This window comes from Gavialis gangeticus, unplaced genomic scaffold (assembly GCF_001723915.1).
Source record: "Gavialis gangeticus isolate Ggan-Ray unplaced genomic scaffold, GavGan_comp1, whole genome shotgun sequence".
Classification (NCBI taxonomy): Eukaryota; Metazoa; Chordata; order Crocodylia; family Gavialidae; genus Gavialis; species Gavialis gangeticus.
The window spans coordinates 14,106,386-14,120,787 of record NW_017729022.1 but is presented as its reverse complement, the minus strand read 5'-3'; the positions used below and the strand labels follow the sequence as shown (position 1 = coordinate 14,120,787).

At 42.2% G+C, this 14,402-nt stretch overlaps 1 protein-coding gene across 1 annotated transcript in view; it reads left to right on the top strand.

Moving 5' to 3' along the window:
- NELL2 (neural EGFL like 2) overlaps window positions 1-14,402 on the top strand; it is a gene marked incomplete at its 5' end in the record, with an annotated part of 388,108 nt that overhangs the window by 299,314 nt on the left and 74,392 nt on the right. Inside the window, one exon of the mRNA XM_019515772.1 lies at window positions 1,462-1,557. Coding sequence (XP_019371317.1) covers window positions 1,462-1,557 — 96 coding nt within the window. The remainder of the gene's footprint in view (window positions 1-1,461; window positions 1,558-14,402) is intronic.

Below are 14,402 nucleotides of genomic sequence, written 5' to 3'. Positions count from 1 at the left end.
GGGGCTTCCCCCTGGTGGTGGGAAGTTACACATGCTGAAAGCTGCACATGAGTTGCAGGGAGCCGGGCATGATAAAGGTGGGCCAGCCATGCAGCTCCCAGAACTGGCTGGAGCCACACACTGCCAGGCGGCAGCACCTGTACAGGCTATAAACACCCTAGGGGCCTGCTGCTGAGGGGCTGTGTGCCATGGGGGGCAGAATTTAGAGGGTCTGCACACCCCCCACCCTCCCTTACACTCCACACACTCATACCCACACCCTACCCACCTGACCTCCATGCTCCTGCCATCCCCCTGAGCGTGGGCCCGAGGCTCTGTGCTCCCACCAGCTCCATACTTCTGCCAAACGATATTCCCCGCCCCCCCCACCTGCTGCCACTTCCTTTCCTGCTACCCAGAGCGAGCATTGCAGCAAAGGCAGGAGGAGGAGCCACTGTAGGCTGGGGACACTGAGCAGTGGCTGCAGCAGGGGCAGCAGTGGCCCTGCCTGGATGCTGTGCATGCTGGCCAGGCTGGGGCCCTCCTGTGCATGAGGGTGGGAGCGAGGTATGCAGGCTGGGCAGGGTACAATTAATTCATGGGCACCCATGGGCAGGATGAAGTTGCCTGGTGGCCCAGATCCAGCTTGCAGGCCATATTTTTCCGTCCCGATCTAGACTTAAGACTTCTTTTAATGACGAAGCCATATTACAGAAGATCTGCAAACCCAAGGTTTTGATCACCGGTAGCTTTCTGAGAACCCCTAGATAACCTGTGTCCTGACAGAATTCCAGTATTTGTAACAGGAATGAGACATAGTTTCAGTGGAATACAGCTTTGTCCATGTCCTATTGTAGACGAGATGTGTGCAGTTAATTAGCTGCCATGTTTTGTATAATAGCTGGTGGCATTTCAGTGGTGGATGGAGAAATTCTAGTGTGCATGTGTATGTGGATAGCTTAGTCTAGAAAATGGTGCCCTTGAAGAAGCTCAGCTTAATTGCTTTCAGTCTGAGCACAATGCAGACTTTAGGTCATAACTGGTAAAAGTTTTAAAGCCTTTTAGGGATGATAAATTTTTTATCATTTGGCTTTAACACCAGAGTACAAAGAGTCAAGTAGCCTGTTAATATGACACTCATTTGCGTCAGATAGGCATAGGCCTATATAATGAGGTAGTGCTGTCTTAAGAATGGTTTTGTCCTCAGGGAGACAACCCATTTTGGACTTTCCTAATGCAGATGAGAGAATAAATATGATCTGGTCCCATATCTGGCTAGTGAAGTAGCCTACCCTTCTCTCTGCTTTTCTGGAGTGACTTTTATCCCTTGGAGGAACTGCCTCTAGTCTGCACTCAAAGTTGCAGGGGTTGCATTTGTGTCTGGCTGCTACATAAGGGGTATGAATACCTGCACAGTTGCTGAGCATAATCTAGCTCTTAGCTAATTGATTCTAAGCATAAGTTATTCTTTTACTATTTCAGCATTTTGCAAAGATGGTTGTAGAAATGGAGGAGCCTGCATTGCTTCCAATGTGTGTGCCTGTCCACAGGGCTTCACTGGACCCAGCTGTGAAACTGGTAAGAATATAATTTAATTAATTATAAAATCACCCTAATAAAATTGATAGTGTAAATTAAGCAGAAAACAAATTTTCAGGTTTGTATCCTAAAAGAGGCAGCTACTTCTAGAAAGTGCCTGGATACGAAGTAGGTGAGCTCAATGACTTTTTTACATGCTTGCTACACTCTTGGTTTGGATAGGGATGATCCTGCCTCAGGGAGGGTGTTGGATTAGATGGCCTTGGAGGTCCCTTCCGGCCCTACTTCTCTATAATTCTATGATCTTAACTAGTGGCTCACTGGCCTCGTAGCATAGGACATGAACGACTATCATAGGTTTTGAAATTTCATAATTACCATTATTATTTACTGACTTTTCCATATTGAATGGATTTTGGTAGCTCTAACAGGCTACAGCTCATTTGAAATCTACATATTAAACCCAGATTATTGTTCACTACCTCAGCTTTGTCAACCTGTGACAATAGTTTAGTAACCCAAATTCCTGTTCATTTTCATTTTGGGACTTTTTGGTCAACACACCATTCTTTACTTAGTGTAAGATGGGCTTCAACGTTCCCATTCTTTTAATGTTTTCTCACAACCCTTTTGTTCTATTCTTGACATCTTCCAGGATGGCACTACCATGAAATCTTCTTTTAAAACTTTCATTCACAGTTTGGGATTGTACCAGTTAGAACAGTGAGGGGGTTTACCAAACAATGTAATTTGCTATTATTGCTTCTATTGAATATCTTGACTGCCTGTAAATAATCTTTCAAAGTTAAAATAAATAATTTCAGTGTGTTGATTTTTTTATAATGGATTCGAACAGTAAATGGCCTCAGGAGGCAAAAGGGAGAGCTCTCTAAGATTGATTGGCCTCACTATGCCTAATAAAAGGGCAGTCTGCCACTTATGATTGACTATTGTTGCCATACTATATTGCCTTCAATAAATCTTCCAAATGCAAACACTGACTGATCTAAATTTTATTCTGCAAATGTTCTAGTCCATTTGAGAGGTGAAGAATTTGCTTGCTTTCATTCCGTGTCACTGTAGCTTGAATGCATTTTGTCAGTATGTGCAGGAGGGGCACTGTGTGTAATAACAGAATCCGGGTTGTTGATATTTCTCTAGAAATGACAGATAGTTTGATTATTTCATTTGCTTTTTCAAAACTGGGAATGATGTGCTGCAGAATATCAAGTTCTCTGTGATGTAATGGTTTCATATTTCTACTGGAGCAGTCTCTATGACTAGTCTAGGTAATGCTTGATGTGTAACAGTGATTCATGAGCTTGTGATATTTCTTCCTATATATTCTTTAAAACACTTCAGTGCTAGCAACAAAACATGCTGAATGTGCACAGTTAGTGGAACACAAAGACTGAGATTTTCCAAAGCACTCAGCATTGACCTAACTGCTCTCCTTGAAGTCACTAGGAGTTTGGAGAGCAGAGTACTGTTGGAAATCCTGCCCTACATTTCCTATATATGCCTAAATATTTAACCTGCATTTCATAAGATAGTTACGATCTGATATCTCTTGTCACTTGTGCATGGCCCATACCCCTCAAGCCCAGAACCAGTGGTATAGGAACTTCTATCATGATCATACAGTATGGGAAGATTTGATTTTGTAGGGAGAAAATCCATCATTATCTAACAAGAGTGTCATAGTGTTTAGTGACTCCACATATCCATAAATGGGTCATGGTCTCAACTGCTAGTAAATTAAATAACCTATGATATTAGAGGTCAGTCAGAAGTCAAAGGAGATCTGGTCACCTGCTTTGAGCATTCATGTGCGCAAGAAAAGCTGCTGCATACATTGTTTGCTAGCTCACTTGCTCTTGATGTATCCTTTCTTGCTCTTGGACAGGATTCTAATTAATTTCACTTTTCACTTTTAAAACATTATGTTGGTATATTCCAGCCAGAATATTTTCCAAGCAAAAAGAAGAAAATTCTTGCTATGAAAGAGAAAGCTGTTGCTCTTTCAGAAATGGAGTTGTTATGAATGTAATTCCATCTACCCTACCTAGTGACAATCTGAATTTAAAATGGTACATTCCCACTGAATATAGACGATAACTTCCAGTAGGCATGTTTGCTTGGTATGAAATGATTGGGGCAGCCATATAATAAATAATTTATATTGGAAGTTTGTTACTGCTTTATTTTCTGTGTATTGAATGTATCCTCCAAGGAGCTTTGATCCCTCCCAAGGCACAGCTCTTTGGCTGTGCTCTTGTATGAGGAATGATAAGAACATGAATACTTCATGCTTCTTTATTTCAGTTTATAATGCACACATTTTTTTAAAGTTTGTATCCTAGGATCCAGACACATTTGCCATAAGATAAGCATACAGACAGATAAAAATTAACCAGCAGCTGCTCCTGAGCCCCAAACCATAAAGCAATTAACCAGAGATTAAATGAAAGCCTCAGCTATAATCAGCAGTTCTTATTGTGATCTCTCACCCTAAAAGTTGAGTAAGTAGGGGAGTTTTTGCATCATGTTCCAGCCTTTAACCAATTTGGACTATACTGAATGATGGTGTAGAGGCAAAAGGCAGGGACATGTCTAGGAGCTCTCTCTCTCACTCTTCTATACACCTGGGGGAGCTTGCAGGTTAAATAGCACCTCCAGTCACAGCCATTGAGTTTTGGAGGGTTTGTTTTTTCTGAACCTGTTTCTGAGAAAAAATGAAATTTACATTTGTCAACCATTTGCAAATGCTTAGGAATTCATTTAAATGCTCCTGTCCACCCACACACCAGGGTTCAGGTCAATGTTTTGCTGCCAGTCATTTAACAAGGAACGCCCACAAAAATTCCTTTGTCAAATCTGTGATTAAACCTCTCTTATTGACTAGAAGAGAGCCATGGGATGGAAAGCCTGATTTGTTTTCTGGTTTCAAGTAAAATGATTTCTTATATTCAAAAGAGGAGATGGCACAAGCCAAATGTATCATTTGTTCATGAAAAACTTACAGAAAAACACCAAGTTCTGTAGGTGCACTAACAGGGGATTAAGACATGATAGGGAAACCTGGGAGTGGCAGTGATCACAAAATATTTTGAAAATAGCTTCTGTTAGAACAATGTTAATTCTAAAACCACAAAATTTATTCAACAGGTTTTTTTCAGAATCCTGATGAAATTCGGTTTCTGCTTCCAGGACTAGCTCTGTATTTTAGTTTAGAGAGTACATTAGGTTTTAAAAAAGCCCAAACAAACTAGAAACAGACCTGGAAGCAAGAACCAGAGCCCAGGATTCAGTCCTCCCAGGGAGTGCCTATATCGCTGGTTTGGAGAATCAGGCTTCCTTTTGCTTGTTGTCCTTCTGTCTCCGTCTTGCATTCTCAGCTTCCTAGTGGCTCAACTTCAACAAAAGGATGGAGGGTGCCCTACCCAGACTACAATTCTAGGACTGAAGAAGTCCTAGAATTCTGGTCTTCCACTTTTGGGCTGAGTTCTATAACCACTAGTCCTTTGCATAAAAGACTGGGCACCAGTACTCTTGGCCATTTTTGAGAGTGAAAGTCACTGTAAACTGTGCATTGTACTGAACTGAATGCTGCGTTAGGCATCTCCTTTCTGGGTATTTCCAAAGCATTGGAAATTCTTAATATGTTGCTGTGACTCAGACACTTAGGCTAAATATAGACATTTAAAAAGCTCAAGGCAGAATTGACCTAAGTTACAGTTTTTTATAAGAGGTATGTCATCGTCAAGGAAAAACGAGTTCAGACAGCCAGTTAATAGTGGTATGCTCCAGGTGGTGCTATACTTAGCATAGGCCATCTTGGTAGCCCTTTGAGGACATCTAGATTTTTCTGTTGACAACTGTAAGGATCATGGATGCACAAACCTTAATATGAATCTCACTCATGGGTGAGGCAACCCATTTATAGGTATAGTAACACCTAAGTGGAGGTGCCTACTAGAATGATTTGCATTTGGCCCTTAGTCTTTAATTTTTGTAAATTTATTTTTAATATCTGTTATTCACATGATTAAAATGCAACTCAAATAAGTGACTTGCCTAGGTAATTGCTATAGACTGGATCTGTAGACTTGCATGCTAGTTTTGGTACAAGCTAACTATTTAGCATGTGTGACTGATGCTCTTTCCTGCAACTTTAAAATTAATTTGTTCAGGTGCACTGACCATGATAATAGAAGAATTCAGATTATTACCATTCCAAGGGGAGCCTGTGAAAATCCTTTAATTCAGAATCTTAGTTGTTAGGAAAATAGTTTTACTGGTACTCTGAATATAATTCATTGTCAAAGCTACTATAAAGCCTGTTAACTTTGCTGATATTGCTAAACCTGGCGGAGTATTTTAGCACTTTTAGCATCACAAGAGAATTGCTTTCATTTAATCCCTTGATCCCTGGTGTTCAGTTAAAACAACCACAGCCAGTTCATGGCTAGACAGGTTCTAAATCTAGAAACCGTGATACAAATGGTACTTGAAGCCTGTGTAGCATTGGCCTCTGAAAGAATTGGAATTACTGGTAGCATACTCTTTAAAGATTCTAGATGCTAAATTCATTAGACACTTGCAGTGTACTTTTTAAGTGTCACATTTAGAACTCTAACAATTAAAAAAAAAAACAGTTTGCCTTGGAAATTTTTCAAAAAGAAATGTATTTTACTAGCCACACTTGTTGTGCCCCTGCTTTCACATCAGAAGGTACAAGTTTGGACTAAGTGACCTTGTGAGTGCCCTTCCACCCTACTGATTTCAGTTCACTGCTAAATCTGAATATTAAGATAAGATTTCAAAAGGTTTAGTAATTTGTGATTCCTGCTTTGACACATCATCTAGCGGCCTAACTTTTCAAGGGTCAATGAGACCCCTGAAAAGTGTCTCAAGTCAGGCACATGAACTCATTGGTCATTTGTAGGAATCTCCACAATTTACACTGGAAGCACATGGTGCAAAGGCTTCTTTAATTCTGGAGTTTCTCCCATGCATTCCCCCGTCTGATTTGTAGAGGGCCCCGTCATTCACTGCTTGATGGTTGGGAGGTGAAAACCACAGCTGCAGTTGCTATGAGGTTGAAAAACATCAGGTATGGGCAGCAAGTGATAGGGCCCCTTGGCCAATCAATAGTGGGGGGCACACAGGGGAAACTCCAAGATTAAGGAAGCCACTGCACCGCCCACTTCCAGCGTGAATTCCAGAGGTCTCTAGTCATTTGTGAAGATCTTGGCCTCTGGTTCTAAGTGAATCAACAGTTTATGCAAGCAAATAAAATAATGCTGTATTTCAAATGTAAATGTCAATCAAGTATTTCAGTCTGAATCCATATTTCCTATATAAATTAGTTTAAGTTTAACTTTTAACATTACATAAGCATTTATAGTTCATTTTCTAACCTTAGTCCATTGCCAGAGCTCTAACTTCAGCCAGTAGAAGCTTTGCCTAAACAAAAAGAAAGTTGTACCACCTTAGTGGAAATTAAATGTCCTTTTGCTTTACATTAATTTTTAAAATTACCAAAAATCACCAAATTAAAAACACCAAAATAAAATTTTATTTATTAATGTAGGTGTTAGATTTATATGCTGTCATCCCCCCAAAGAAGTTCAGGGCAGCTTACAGTAAAACATAAATTAATTTTTTTTGTCTTTATAATTTAAATAAATAATGCATAACAGAACAAACTCACCAGACAGTGCCCAAAACTTAACTCCACCAAAATAAAAATGTCTCACAGCATTTCTGGAAGATGAGCAGGCTCAGGCTGTGATGGATCACCCAGGGAAGGAAATACCAGAGCTGTGGAGTGACTAGCAAGAATGGCTTCTGTCATGTTTTTGCTAAATGAACTTGGCATACAGATGGAGAATCCATGAGATTTTAGGGGTGCAGAACCCAGATCCTTTAGGGCAGGGGCGGGCAAAGTCCAGCCCATGGGCCAGATCTGGCCTGCAGTGGACTCAATTTCAAAGCAACCCCTGCCCACATGGCTGAGACCAGTTTCCAGCTGCAGCTGCGCTGTGATAGCACAAGGCTGGCGTTGCCATGCAGACCAGGCCCAGCTATGCTTGGAGGACAGGGGGCTGCTCTGGAGCTGCTGGCATCTTGCAGTGGGGGCAGCTTCATCCAGGGCCAGGGCAGAGCTGCAGCCTGCATGATCTGGGTAGGGGTGTGGAGGCAGAGGATCATGGCTCTGCCCTAGCTCAGGACCATGCTGTCACTGTTGCAAAGAGCTGGGGCAGAGCAGCAATCCACTGCCTGTGCGCCCCTGCCTGAAACATGCAGGCTAGAGATCATGCCAAAGGTGATCCCTGCTGCCCTCTGCTGCCCCGTGCTGCGTGGGGGGCTATGCCATGATCCCCCCAGAAGCCCCAACAGTTGCTGCCGCAACCGGTGAATGCAGGGCTTTTATTTTTATTTTTTAAAGAGCCAGCAGCTGGGGCCAGGTGGGGTAGCTATCAACGGAGCTGGGAGAGCAGGCAGGGGATGAGAGCTCATGGCAAAATCTCTGGGCTAGCAATAAGCTTGAAGAATCAGTTCAGCGGGGATTGCCCAGGAGCTGGTGAGTGCAGGCTTTTTTTTCTTCTTTTTTTAAAGAACTGGGAGCTGGGGCTGGGCAGGGCAGCCATGAGGGGGGCTGGAAGAGTGGGCAGGGGTCGGAGGTGCTCAGGGGGAGCTGGGGGAGCAGGCAGGGAGGGGGCCTGGCTGGGGTCCCCCCATGGTCTACTCCCCGCTCCTTCTGCCCCCCACCTTACCTGCACGGAGTCTGGGTCAAGCTCCCTGCGAACGGGGACTGCCCAAATCTCTGTAGCTCTCTGAATCTTTTCCAGATTGATTCGGAGAGCTTTGAATTGATTCAGAACTTTTTATTGGTCTCCTGATTTCATTTGGATTTAGAGATTCAGCTACTGAATCAAGCCAAATTTCCTCTGAATTGAATCAGCACCAGAAGCTTTGCACAGCTCTACTGCTAGACCTTGTGAAATCCTCACATGATGGAATGAAACCAACTGTAATGTATGAAAACCAAGAGTCTGACTTGTTCAAAATCAACAACGGGGTGAAGTAGGGCTGTATATTGACTCCCGCATTGTTTAATATTTACGTCTCATTCCTGTTTCAACACACATTCCATGATGTTTGAGAGGATGTATATCTCTACGCTAGACATGGTGAAGGACTGTTCATTGCAAACTTTGCGAACATTGTAAAGTTCAGAGCTAAAACAAAAGTAAAGGAAATCATCATAAGGAACCTGTTTGCAGATGATACAGCTTTTGTGGCAGTTCTCTGACTCATGCAAAATCTGTGGGCTAGCAATAAGCTTGAAGAAGACTGTTATCATGCACCAAGGCTCTTCAGAATCAGTTTCAGATATCACCCAAGATATAGTACTCATTTGGATGTTGTTGACTGATTTTTCTACCTTGGCTTTACTGTTACCAGCAATATAGATCTTGATGCTGAGCTCGCTATAGTAGAATCAGCAAAGGAGCCAGGAACTTTGGTCTTTTCCAAGACAGAGCCTGGAACAATAACAAACTGTCAACTAAAGTGAATATCTTTATTTTTGAGATGTGTTTTATCCACTCTTCTATATATGGCTCAGAAACATGTATGACCTATGCCAAACATATCAAAACTAAACAGCTTTTATATCAGATGCCTGCATAAAATTGTTCCAATAAGATGGCAATACAGGGTGATAAATGTGGAAGTGTTAAATCATGTTGGTATGTCATTCATGAGAACGTTGATTAGTAAGAAAAGATTCAAGTTGCTTGGTCTTGCTGCCAAGTGAATGCTGGATCACATCCTGAAGTATGTGCTGTACTCTGAAGCTTGTGAAGGATCTAGAAAAGAGAGGCACACCACTGCATAGATTTTGGGATGCTTAAAAAGATGACTTAGCATCCTTTGGAATCTCTATGGATGATTGGGAAGGGAGTGCAGAATGCCACTCTGGTTGGCAGAGTCAGCTTGCAGATGGAGCGAGGCACTGAGGCAGACTGGATCCAGTTTTGTAATGACCAGTGTCAGAGGAGGAAAGATTTACTGCACAGATTCAGAGCATTGCTAGTGCATGGGTGTGCCCTACCTGTGGGTGGGACTGTCACTTGTGCATAGGACTCAGCAGCCATCAAAAAACTCATCAGTGCATACAACATGCTCTGTAAAAAGCGACAGTGCCAAATGAGAGAGATTACTAGCTTCATGGACCAGGATAACATCCTTTTAAGCTGTCATGGTATATGTAAATAACAAACCTACTCAGTGAACTTACAGAATATTACTGAATATGAAAATCCATTTTGAAAAGTTATTTTAAATTAAAGTACCATAGAAAAAACAGTATACAATTATGTGTACACTTCTGGGCAGTACCACACCATCAAGTTTTTAGTCTTCTATCAGAGCTAATGGAAGACTTAAAATAATCATATTTTGTACTTATAACAATTTTTTAACAGTTCTGGGTGTTTGCTTGTACTTGATCCTTTGCTGTACTGTACTTCAAGAATGACTGTGCTCTTTAAAAAAAAAAAAAGTTTGTGTAAATGTTTTTGATGACTTCAGTAGTTTTTAACAGGAAGCTACTATGCAAGAAGTTTGCCTTTTGAGTTCTGCCAATATATTGATTAGACTCTAAATAATCGGGCTATTCTAAGACTACCTCTCTTGGTAGTTGCAAGGTATGCAAGTCATCACAAATGGTGAGATTGTTTGTCATGTAGAATCATTTGTTAGGGATAGGCTGAAATCACCAAATTAATTTTTGGATGATGACCTCATGTAGTGTTCTTATTGCTGGATATGAAAGGTATTGAATATGTCTGTAGGGCATGTAGAAAGGCTAAGTGCAAATAACCAAATGATGGGGTATACCACTTTACACCAGCTGAGGATTCAAAATAAAGGGTGTGTTTTTGGTTTTCTTTTAATTTGGTATGGATTTGATGAAGACTTTGAGTAGTAATTTTCAGCATATACCATAGGGCTATGGTCAAATTAGAATTTATAAAAATGAAGGAAGTGAATTTTTCTTATTTGCAGTAAGCTTTCACCAGGAAAATTTCAGAAAGCTGAATCTTTATATCCTTCAAGTGTGGCAGAAATATTAACATGCCTCTCTTGCGTTAGCACATGGGAGCCTGAGGCTATGGCAAGGCTCACAGACTTTCTCTCTAGTTGGGGAGGTGTTCCAGGCAGTGTTGTCTTCTTTGACTTACCCCAGTTCAAAAAAACAGCTTTAAAAATAATGGATGCTTGAGTCTGAATCTCTAGGTTGGCTACTTTTAATCTGAATAGATTGTTTTAAGAATTATCTTAGTTTCTTTATCTATCGGAAGTTAATGTCTGTCATGCCCTAACCATCCTACAATTATCTCTCGTGGGCATGTGGCCAATTAAGTGGGATTTTTGGCATGTAAAATATGTATTGCCTAGTTACTGGGAGCTAGGATGCTTTTTTGCTTTAATGGCTCCTGGTGAAGTAGAGGATGTAAGGAGGGATAGCACATTATTGCTTTTTCATTTCCCACTGAGGTCCAGCAAGGAAGTGAACTTCCAGTAGCTCTTGGGTGGGGCACCAGCCCTGAAGGGTGCATGCAAGGAAGGGAATTCCAGAGCTGAGGAGTGACTAGAGAGAATGGCTTCTACAGTACTCCTACTAGTAGAATCACAGTTTCAACAGTATAAGCCCTAACTGTACAAGTGTTCAAACAGTTTCTATTGGACCAAAATGGTTGGGTCTGATAGAAACTTCTACCTCATCCAACAACCTAGTAAATGCCCCTGGTAGAATTTTTATCAGAGAGACAAAAATTTGTTCACTTCTGCAGTAGAAGCCTCCATGTTGCTTTCCAGAATCCCAGAGTGACTTGCTTTGTCCCCTTCCCTTCAAGGACACAGTCTGTGACTCAGCTGGGCTCCATTGTTTCAGCCAAATCACAGACTAAACCCCTCCCTCTGTCAGCCGCAGGACTGGGAAAGCCCAGCCCCTTTTTAACAGCCCCAGAACTGCAGCTGTTAAATCCCTAACCCTGAGCAGGTAAAGGGAAAGTGATGCACCAGCACCCCCAGACCCTGCACTGTTCTCCAAATCCCCTGGCTCACCCCCTGCAGACCTCAGTTCTAGCCCAGGTCCTTGAGATCCCTAACTAACCTTTGCCATGGACTCGGACTTTGCAGAAAACACCTCTGCTATTCCTGGAGCCCCTTTATCCATTCCCCCAATGGACTTCAGACCCTATGCTATACCCTGAACTAGATCCACTCCCCTCACCACCAACGTGGACTGGCATGACCCTGCCAGAGTCCCCTGACTCACCCCACCTGGAATCTACCTGAACAGCTAGTCCATGTCAGTGGACTTCAGTCTCAGCAAGGGCCTGTCAGTGCTGTTTGGGTAGAGCAGGGGGCAGGGATCCAGATCCACCAAACTTCCACCAGACCCTTCCACCCACCCAAAGAGCACTGACAGGTCCCCAGTAGGAGTGGAGCACATTTATATGGACGAGCCAGACTCCATCAGAACCACCCCAGCTCTGGCCGTTGTGGGGCTTCATGTGTTGCAGTTCCAGCTGCACCACAGGCAAAGCCCCACCACTGTAGCAGAGACCTGTGATAGCTAGGACAGACAGCCATAGCAGCACTATGGGCAAAAACCTCATTGTGGCTGCCAGATCTTGCCCCCCCATACCTAAACAGAGATTCCAACTCCCCACTCTCTTCCCCATGGCAGCACCCAGCCCACGAGCACGCAACCCCAACCTGCCAGTATCCACCCTCAACCCACCAGTACCCAGCCCACGAGCACCAGACCCCAACCAGACTCATCTGATCTGCGCTGGAACTGGGTCTGTTGGCTGGTGCCAGAGAGGTAGTGATCCACTGCAGGCTGCTGACAGACTTGAAAAGATAGCACCACCCACTTGGGGTTGCTCTGAAAGCCTGACAACTGGGAGTGGTATGAAGGGTGAGGAGGAATAGCCCCCTGTGGTGGACAACCAATATGCCCTGACCTGTACCCTTGGGTACTGTCATGTATCTCCAGACAGACTGGGGTGCCTGCAAAGCGTGTTGGGATGTGTACTCTGGGCCCCACCTGGCTGAGTGCCTGCATAGTACATTGCTGCCCCCCGGATGTTTGCACAGTGTTCTACCAGTAGAGTTTCCAGCTGCTCAAATTAAACTACTAGATTTCTACATTTGAATACTTGCACTCACGCTAAGAGTGTTACTGAAAGATTTATATTAAGTATTGTGCATATTTTTGCTGGTGTGATTTATTTAAAATTCTGGCCTCTGCTACTCAGTGCAGGATTCATGTCATAGACTGTCAACCTTTATTTTCTTTAAAATTAAGTTTCTTTGTTCTGTTTATCAGACTCTTGCAAAAATTAAAACCTGCTAATGCCACCAGTCTTTTCAGAAACATTCAGTTATTAGTTTTTCTATTTTCCTAAATACAATCAAATATGTTACTTCTTTTGTTTTGTTCCTTGTCAACTCTGGTAAAAGTAATTTTACTATTCTCCATCCCAGGCTTTGAAAAATTTGGCCAGATATTTAGCTGATGTACATGGATGTGGCTCTACTGAAGTCAGTAGCATATTACCACGTTATGCAATATAAGAATCTGGTTTATAATCTTTAAGGACAATTCTTCTGTTTCTCCAAAGTGTTTATTCTTTAAGAAACATTTATTAATAATTTCAATGAGCATTATCCTAAGAAATGCTTATGTATATTACTGTGGATAAAGAAAATAGCTATCAATTTTTGTCAATATAATTTTCTATGAGAGATGGGTTTTTTAAATTACTTTTTATTGGACCACCTGTTTAGTTGAGAGGTTTGACAAGCTTTTGGGCACACATTGCCCTCCCACAGGTCTCAAGGGCAAAAGCTTGTGAAACCTCATTTCACCTGTACACTAGGTCAAACAAAATATATAACAAAAAAATCCTTGCCTCACACATTTTATGGACCATTGCAGCTACAATAACGTTCCATTCCCACTATTAATATAATTTTGTTATTTCTGAGAAACAGTAAAAAAACAAGGACCACAAAAGTGTATTGCTGCATACAACCAAGTGCTTTAATATATTCCTGTAAAGCAGGGCTCAGGTGATCAGGAATCTTATTAAGCTGGAGCCTGGCTAAAGGAGCCATAACATTCAGTGCAAAATTTTCAGAGCTTTACTTCCATAAATCACCTTCTTTCCCTCAAATCTATCAGTATTCAAGATGAATAGACACCCAGTTCTGCATGCATAAAGATAAAACCAGTTACCATTAATGTTTGCACCCTTCATCAAGTAAGAAATATATCAAGATTTAATAAAAGTCAAACTAGGGTCAATTTCAATGGATATTTTATGCCACAGGGATATCTAGTGTGATGCATTTTTCTAAGCCATTTAAATGCCACCACAAAAGACATCCTGCATTTGTCTGCAAAATTATTCTGCAGAGCATTTTGGAGACCACATCCTAAAGAAGACTGAGCATTTAAGAATAAATCCTAAAGTAGGTACTCTGGAAACACTTCCTCTTTTTCACTCACACAGACTGTTGGGAGCAAACCAGATAGAGATTTCCTTCCTCTCTATAGAGAAAAGGGAACCAACGCTGAAATCTCAGAGGGGAGGGGAGCCGGCTGTCCAAGGGGAGTGGTCGCTCCTTAAGGAGGCGATCCTCCAAGCCCAGAGGAAGGTAATCCCCAGGAGGGTCAAAGGGGGCAGGAGAGCATATAAGCCTCCATGGCTCACTAAAAACATCCGGGAATGTCTCCTTGCCAAAAAGGAGGCTTACTCCCAATGGAAAGGAGGGGTCATCACTAAGGAGGA